The 9,162-nt window shown below is 45.6% G+C and overlaps 1 protein-coding gene across 1 annotated transcript; it reads left to right on the plus strand.

Moving 5' to 3' along the window:
* Positions 1–3,132: 3,132 nt before the first annotated feature.
* LOC123080721 (germin-like protein 1-3) lies at positions 3,133–4,281 on the plus strand. Its single transcript, XM_044503657.1, has 2 exons — positions 3,133–3,377; positions 3,469–4,281. Exons 1-2 carry the CDS (start codon positions 3,242–3,244, stop codon positions 4,008–4,010), a joined length of 678 nt encoding a protein of 225 aa, XP_044359592.1. The 5' UTR covers positions 3,133–3,241; the 3' UTR covers positions 4,011–4,281.
* The last annotated feature ends 4,881 nt before the right edge of the window (positions 4,282–9,162 follow it).

Raw genomic sequence — 9,162 nt, forward strand, 5'->3', positions numbered from 1 at the left:
CTTTTAGGAGGGATCATTGTTTGCTCGTGTGGTTTCACATTTATTGATCCAATACAATTTGTTCAGTTAAGCAATAAAGTCGGATTACGACAGTGCATAAAAAAGATGTCCAAAATAGTAGTTACAGAGTTGAAAAGAATGGGACCATCACAACAATGCCTATGCGACAAACACAAAAAAAGGACTCTTCAACAAACCCTTTGGTATCATCTGACAACGTCAATCAAGCTATGACCATGGGTACCTTTCTCCCACTTGGCAATTTAGCAAACACTCATCTCCACAAAGGAAAAAGAGGAAACTTGGATCAAGCTCGGTTGCTAATTGTCTAACCTCCAGAAGTTATAGTACGATCATTGTTGTGAAAAGACGTCCAGTTGTCAAATAAATAAATATAGCGTCCTCTCAATTTTGATTTGCTTAATTTGGATGCGAACGACTTTCCGTTGATGCATGCCGACGTGCAAGAAAGACTAAGCACAGATCTCCACATTGATTCACACCAAACACATTAATGAGGAAGGTCGATGATCTGAAATCCACGTCCGGATAAGCATACATGCGTACGTATAGTTGTACTTCCATTAACATGGATCTCTCTTGCACACAAGTCAAGTAGCGTATGAGAGCTTAAGGCATCTTCAAAGCTGGCCTGCAAATGGACACAACAAATAATGTATGTTTCTATGTCCAGACGTGATCTGTGGACATGATGCGGGAGAAAGTCATCCAGTGCTTTTTATAAATTAATCTTTATTTGTCAGTTCGGAGGGGAGAGAGAGGAGAGGGGAATGTGAAGACAGAAAAGAGAGGAGGACTATGCTGTGGCTTTTTGTTGGTCAAATGGATGTTCAGACACCGGTTTAGCTCCCTCAAGTTTGTCTCAATTTACCGAAAAAAGGTCATCCGGACTACTTCGCGCACGACAGGTTCTCCATTAGATGACAAAAGTTGACACGAACTGTCCGGACACCAGAATCCAGACACATACTGGAGATTTTAGTGTCTCCTATGGAGATGCCCTTAGTGGTTAAAGATTATTTATATAGTGATGGGTAAATATTTACCAGCTTAAACTCATGGTATGTGCTTATGGCTTGTGCGTTCCTTTTGCATACGCAAGCATACACCATTGAAGGTAGGCAACGCATGCACGCCTCGATCCGATCTCGATATCTCATGCACGTACATCGTACGTCCATCCTGTTGATGCAATGCACGTATACGATAGCTTCTCCACAGTGTGCTTGCATGCACATCTGCGCACGCTCATTAATTCTCATCAATACGCATCGCCGAGTACAATGAGTACCTACTGGCCGGGGCACGGAGCGGTCTATTTATTCGTGGCCGGGGCACGGAGCGGTGACTAGGACTAGCCATACTCAGATATACTCCTATATATATGTGACCATCCAGCAATGAATAGGATTAATCATAGTAGGTATTTTACCTTTAATTAATTCTGGTTGGTGACGTCTGACACATATGTAACCACACAAAAAGAACAACAGATTCGATCGTGTTTTAGTGACTTTTGCAGGGAGTGTCTTAATACTGTTGTCGGTGTTTTGGTGGCCACACGATCAGTATTGTCAGTTGCGACAACATTGGCTGTACGAATTAATTAGCTGGCTCAGGAGGAGAAGTAAAACGTACGCACTGCCAAATGTTTTTTCTTTGCCCACATTCTTCATACTTCACAGCAGTAAGACACGGCGCTATTCTAAGTATGAGTGTAGAATAACTTATTCTACACCTCTAATAACGTTATATACAAAATCTAGTACATACGGCACATCCTCTACATGCCTTGGTTTAATTTCATAAGTATAATCCTTCTACGTCTTGACTATTACGTACTACAAGTATTATGCAGCGTAGCGTACGCACGTACTCCTTTAGAATCCATGTACGCCCCTCGACGAGATCACGCAAATTCAATGCATGTGTACCTAGCCAGGTAATGAATCAGGCCCAATTCAACTCTAGTCTGTTCTCACACGCTAGCCGATGGACCGATATTGCTTGCTCAGTGGTCACTGCAGTAGCTGGCACATCGGTACGTGATGCACGCAGTCACTACACCTTGTACGGTCGATATGGATGCAATGCAAGAGATCAAGCAAGCTGGCGAGAGTGCTGCTGCACGCACCGACGCGCGGCTGTTTCGTTACTCAATGCCCGTTTCTACTTTCACCAGCTAGTTTCCAGATCTCACGCCCAATTCTTTTCCTCCTTACACGTATCCGTTCAATTTAATATAATCTGACGTGCAAGCAAGCTGCTAGTCGCCGGAAAATGAACCATGTGCAAGTTGAACGCATCACAATTTAGTAACTATATCACAAATTCAAATAGCTAAAGATCAGTCGAGTGAATTTTGTTTTTGGATCGGTTGATTTTTTTATTTTTTTTGAGAAGGAAGAAGGAAGCACCGAGGGAGAGGAAGGAGACACCAAGGCCGCCCGCGCCGGGGAAGAAGCAACTCCACTATCTATCGTTAGGGCAGCGGGTGCAGGTTCACCGGAAAAGCAACCCCACTATCTATCGTTAGGGCAGCGGGTGCAGGTTCACCGGAAAAGCAACCCCACTATCTATCGTTAGGGTGGTGGGTGCAGGTTTGCCGGGGATTTCTGGGTGATCGCCGGGTTTAGAGGGATGGCAGGGAGGGCGGAAAGACCGGCGGTGGGGGGAGGTTGAAGGGAGGGCGGTGCGCGGGGGAGGCCGGCGGTTAGGGCAGTGGTTCATGGGGCGATCGAGAGGAAGAAGGTGAACAGGAGATTGGACTGAAGGTTGAAGAAGCTAATCCAGCCATCTCGTCCAACGGCTTAAAACAATCTGAGCCAAAATATTTTTACAGGCGATTGTCATCTAGCGAAATCCTAACTATATACAGTACCAACTTTGATCTTTCCTCCCTCCTCCAGCTTAGACCCCTCTCTGACTACACGAGTGCACGGCACAAATTCTATGGTGCTTGACAATATGAGATCGCTATACAACCATACCTTCAAGCTGAAGTGTTAGAGCATGGATGCATCGTCCTCATAAAACCGCGTGCAATTAACTTCGTCACGTGTCTATGGATCAACTACCGATCGATCACATCCCCCTGCACTATAAATACATGCGCTGCATGCTTTGCCTTCTCATCCGGTCATCCTCAGCTACTTCACCACGGTGCTAACTACCTACCGCTGCACCAACCAACCCGTAGTCAATTAAGCAGCACTTGACCATGGCGCCCAAGCAGCTCCCCGCCGTCCTCCTTGCCGCATGCGCCACCCTCCTGGCCCTCGCCGCGCCATTGCTCGCCGGCGACCCCGACATGCTGCAGGACTTCTGCGTCGCCGATTACAAATCCCTCAACGGCCGTAAGTTGTGCCGTCTCTTCCATCCATTCTCTCGTTCGGACAAGTATAAATCATGCCAATAAAGAGGTAATGCATAAGTGTATGCTTGCAGCATTGCGTCTGAACGGGTTCCCGTGCAAGAGGCCGGAGAACGTGACGGCGGACGACTTCTTCTCCTCCGCGCTGGCACTCCCGGGCAACACCGGCAACCCGGTCGGCTCAGCCGTGACAGCGGCGAACGTGGAGAAGCTCCCGGGGCTCAACACGATGGGCGTCTCCATGTCCCGCGTGGACTACGCGCCCTGGGGCGTGAACCCGCCGCACACCCACCCACGCGCCACCGAGATCATCTATGTGCTTGAGGGCTCCCTCGACGTCGGCTTCGTCACCACCGCCGGCAAGCTCTTCGCCCGCACCGTCTGCAAGGGTGAGCTTTTCGTCTTCCCCCGCGGCCTCTTACACTACCAGAAGAACAACGGTGACGCGCCGGCCGTCGCCATATCGGCCTTCAACAGCCAGCTTCCGGGCACGCAGTCCCTCGCCCTAGCGTTGTTCGCAGCCTCACCACCGGTGCCCACGGATGTGTTGGCCAGGGCGCTCCAGATCGACGGCAGCCTGGTGGAGGCCATCAAGTCTAAGTTCCCGCCAATGTAACTAGCCATGCATGCATGATGTTTGTTGGGTCGGCTCTACGTGCGTACGTGCTGCTAATAATAATGAGGACCACGTAAAAGTGCAGTTTTAATTCATTTGCCTGACATCCTAAAAAAGATCATTTGCCTGAGAATATCTTTTGTGGCGGTGCATGTTTAGTGAATGGCCTCGTCGGTTGTACTGTTATAACTATTGCTTTTTCTTCATGAACTAATGGTGATTGATTTGTACGTGTCCATTATTGGTGAATGAATATACGTGATTGCTTGAATTGCCGTGATATTGTTAGCGATGAACAAGATATTGTCTATCTCCCTCTCTTTGCAGACCGATACCCAAGAATTTAGGTAGACTTGTGTTAGTAGAAAATCATAAATTATCACTAGTAGAAAACAGGGCTTTCGTTCGGGCCTAGCCAGGCCATTACTCCCGGTTCAGCCACGAACCGGGACCCATGGGTGCATTCGACCCGGTTCGTAAGCCCAGGGGGCCTGCCGGGGCCTCGTGGGCATTGGTCCCGGTTCATATGGACCCATCTGTCCTGGTTCTAGGCACGAACCGGGACCAATGGGCCTCGCTCCTGGCCCACATACATTGGTCCCGGTTCGTGGTTAGAACCGGGACAGAAGGTGGATCTTTAGTCCCGGTTTCAGCCACGAACCGGGACAAATGAGCTACCTATACATACCCCATCGCCACAGCAGAGCACTCCACAGTGCTCTGTTTTTTCTGGCCGGCGAGGGGAGGGCATTTGGTTGCTCTAGCTCACCTCCTATGCACATGAGGTGTTCGATGAAATGTCTGAGCCACACTAGTTAATCTTTCTCCTCACGAAACTCGACCTCCGAGCTCCATTTTCCCCGAGATTTGTCCAGGTTTAGCGGTCCGTCACGTCCCGTCCCCGTCTTCACCGCCGTCGATCGCCCACCCCGATCTCGTCGCCGACACCACCGTAGTGAGCCTCTTGTTCTTATCTTCTTTCTGAAAGAAAAAAAATTCTTACTTTAGATAGATACTTGTCTAATTTTCTTACTTTTATTATTCCTTGTTATTATATAGTGCGATGGTTTTGGTATCCGCCCCCGTCGGCCCTCGTCCTGTCTATGATTAGGATGTGGTATATATTATCTTTTTATAACTGTTTTTATGACAATTATGCCGACCAACGTGACATATATTTTATTTATCTAGGAGGTGGTTGAACCGGAAATTTCAACTGACCCTATTGTCGAGAGGCTAAATTTAGTTGAACAAGAAAACAATTACTTGAAGGAAAAAATAAAAAAATTGAGGAGGAGAAGATGATATTGGAGTTGCATGTTGCGCATGTCGTCGGTGATCACAAGATCAAGATGGATGCAATACGGTTGAAGATTAGAAAGATTAAAAAATATGCCATTCATACCGAGGCTTGGTATCATTATGCAGTTGGATCAATTGTTACCTTGGTTGCGATTATGATCGCATTTCTTGTTGCATTGAAATGTTTTACATAATTTCAATGTATGGTTTAATTAGATGCTCTGGAGAGCTATATGTTGTTGAATGAGAACTATGTATGTACTTTGGTTTTAATGTGATGATGAATTTCTATTAATTTGGTCACTTCGATTTCAAGGTCTTACAGCTCAAAATAATTAGTAAATGCATGAAAAATAACAAATGAAGTCAGAAAGGGTTGAAAATTGATGATGTAGCTTTGAATGGTGCATTTTGAACACAGAAAAACTATGGAGTTCAAATAAGTTCAAAAAAATGAAATCCCCCTTATAACAGACGAGTTTCCGTATGAAACCCTGATACTTCGAAAGAGATTGTCCGTTTTGTACACGAAGTGCATCCAGTTTTTGCCGTAACCCTCTCTACTTTCTTGCACATGCTATGTGGGTGAAATGATGATACCATGCCAACTTTCAACCATTTCAGAGTTCATTTGAAATGCTTTTCAATTTCAGGGCCATATAGCTCAAAATAATCAGTAAATGCATGAAAAATAAATTCAGAAAGGGTTGAAAATTGATGATGTGGCTTTGAATGATGCATTTTGAACACATAAAAACTATGGACTTCGAAAGAGATTGTCCGTTTTGTACACGAAGTGCATCCAGTTTTTGCCGTAACCCTCTCTACTTTCTTGCACATGTTATGTGGGTGAAATGATGAATTATCAAAGTATTTTCTGTTCAAATCATTAAATGCAAAATGAATTTTCATAAACAACTTTTTTGTTACAAACTTTAATAGCGAAAAGAATTATTATAAAATAAAATAAATAAGTAATTAGAAACAAAATAATATAAACTATAATAAAATATATAAGTAGAAAGAAAATAAAATAAAATAAAATAAACTTTAATAACACAAATGAAATTTATGAAACTAAAATTATCAAAGTATTTTCTGTTCAAAACATTATAAGCAACCTCTACTAAAATTATATAAAATTGATGCAACTAAAATTATCAAAGTATTTTATTTTCAAAATCATTAAAAGCAAATAGAATTTTCATAAAGAACTTTTTTTGTTAGAAACTTTAATAGCAAAAAGAATTATCATAAAATAAAATAAATAAGTAATTAGAAACAAAATAAAATAAATAAGTAATTAGAAACAAAATAAAATAAAATAAATATGTATTTTGTTGTATGTAGAAACAAAACAAAAAAACCAAAAAAGAAAACAAAAAAACAGGGAAAAATTAAAAAAATTGCCACCTACTGGGCCACCACGGCCTGAATACGACTAGAAACCCATCAATGGGCCAGGATTCAGGCCCGCAGAAGGCCCAATAGGCCCATCTGGCATAGCAGTCACAATTAGGGCCGTAAGCCTGCAATGGAGAGGAGCTCGAGAGGGGTGCGTGTTGGAAATATGCCCTAGAGGCAATAATAAATGGTTATTATTATATTTCTGTGTTCATGATAATAGTCTATTATTCATGCTATAATTGTATTGTCCGGAAATCGTAATACATGTGTGAATACATAGACCACAACCTGTCCCTAGTAAGCCTCTAGTTGACTAGCTCGTTGATCAACAGATAGTCATGGTTTCCTGACTATGGACATAGGATGTCATTGATAACGGGATCACATCATTAGGAGAATGATGTGATGGACAAGACCCAACTTAAGCATAGCATAAAAGATCGTGTAGTTTCGTTTGCTAGAGCTTTTCCAATGTCAAGTATCTTTTCCTTAGACCATGAGATCGTGCAACTCCCGGATACCGTAGGAGTGCTTTGGGTGTGCCAAACGTCACAACGTAACTGGGTGACTATAAAGGTGCATTACGGGTATCTCCGAAAGTGTCTGTTGGGTTGGCACGGATCGAGACTGGGATTTGTCACTCCGTGTAAACGGAGAGGTATCTCTGGGCCCACTCGGTAATGCATCATCATAATGAGCTCAATGTGACTAAGGCGTTAGTCACGGGATCATGCATTGCGGTACGAGTAAAGAGACTTGCCGGTAACGAGATTGAACAAGGTATTGGGATACCGACGATCGAATCTCGGGCAAGTAACATACCGATTGACAAAGGGAATTGCATACGGATTGATTGAATCCTCGACACCGTGGTTCACCCGATGATATCATCGTGGAACATGTGGGAGCCAACATGGGTATCCAGATCCCGCTGTTGGTTATTGACCGGAGAGGCGTCTCGGTCATGTCTGCATGTCTCCCGAACCCGTAGGGTCTACACACTTAAGGTCCGGTGACGCTAGGGTTGTAGAGATATATGTATGCGGAAACCCGAAAGTTGTTCGGAGTCCCGGATGAGATCCCGGACGTCACGAGAGGTTCCGGAATGGTCCGGAGGTGAAGAATTATATATAGGAAGTCCAGTTTTGGCCATCGGGAAAGTTTCGGGGGTTATCGGTATTGTACCGGGACCACCGGAAGGGTCCCGGGGGTCCACCGGGTGGGGCCACCTGTCCCGGAGGGCCCCGTGGGCTGAAAGTGGAGGGGAACCAGCCCCTAATGGGCTGGGGCGCCACTTTGGGCCTCCCCCCATGCGCCTAGGGTTGGGAACCCTAGGGGGGGAGTTTCCCCTTGCCTTGGGGGGCAAGGCAACCCCTTCCCCCCTTGGCCGCCGCCCCCCCCCCCTTGGAGATCCCATCTCCAAGGGCTGCGCACCCCCCTTGGGGGCCTATATAAAGGGGGGGGAGGGAGGGCAGCATACTACAGCCTTTGGCGCCTCCCTCCTCCCCTGCAACACCTCTCTCTCTCGCGCAGAAGCTCGACGAAGCCCTACCGGAGAGCCGCTACATCCACCACCACACCGTCGTGCTGTTGGATCTCCATCAACCTCTCCTTCCCCCTTGCTGGATCAAGAAAGGAGGAGACGTCGCTGCACCGTACGTGTGTTGAACGCGGAGGTGCCGTCCGTTCGGCACTCGGTCATCGGTGATTTGGATCACGGCGAGTACGACTCCGTCATCCACGTTCATTGGAACGCTTCCGCTCGCGATCTACAAGGGTATGTAGATCCACTCCTTTCCCCTCGTTGCTAGTAGACTCCATAGATGCATCTTGGTGAGCGTAGGAAAATTTTAAATTATGCTACGATTGCCAACAGTGGCATCATGAGCCAGGCCTATGCGTAGTTACTATGCACGAGTAGAACACAAAGAAGTTGTGGGCGTTGATGTTGCCAATTTTTCTTGCCGCTACTAGTCGTTTCTTGTTTCGGCGGCATTGTAGGATGAAGCGGCCCGGACCGACCTTACACGTACGCTTACGTGAGACAGGTTCCACCGACTGACATGCACTAGTTGCATAAGGTGGCTAGCGGGTGTCTGTCTCTCCTACTTTAGTCGGAACGGATTCGATGAAAAGGGTCCTTATGAAGGGTAAATAGAAATTGGCAAATCACGTTGTGGTCATACGTAGGTAAGAAATCGTTCTTGCTAGAAACCTACAAACCACGTAAAAACTTGCAACAACAATTAGAGGACGTCTAACTTGTTTTTGCAGCAAGTGATATATGTGATATGATATGGCCAGAAGATGTGATGAATGATATATGTGATGTATGAGATTGATCATATTCTTGTAATAGGAATCACGACTTGCATGTCGATGAGTATGACAACCGGCAGGAGCCATAGGAGTTGTCTTTATTATTTTGCATGACCTGCGTGTC

Source organism: Triticum aestivum, chromosome 3D (assembly GCF_018294505.1).
Source record: "Triticum aestivum cultivar Chinese Spring chromosome 3D, IWGSC CS RefSeq v2.1, whole genome shotgun sequence".
NCBI classification, from domain to species: domain Eukaryota; kingdom Viridiplantae; phylum Streptophyta; class Magnoliopsida; order Poales; family Poaceae; genus Triticum; species Triticum aestivum.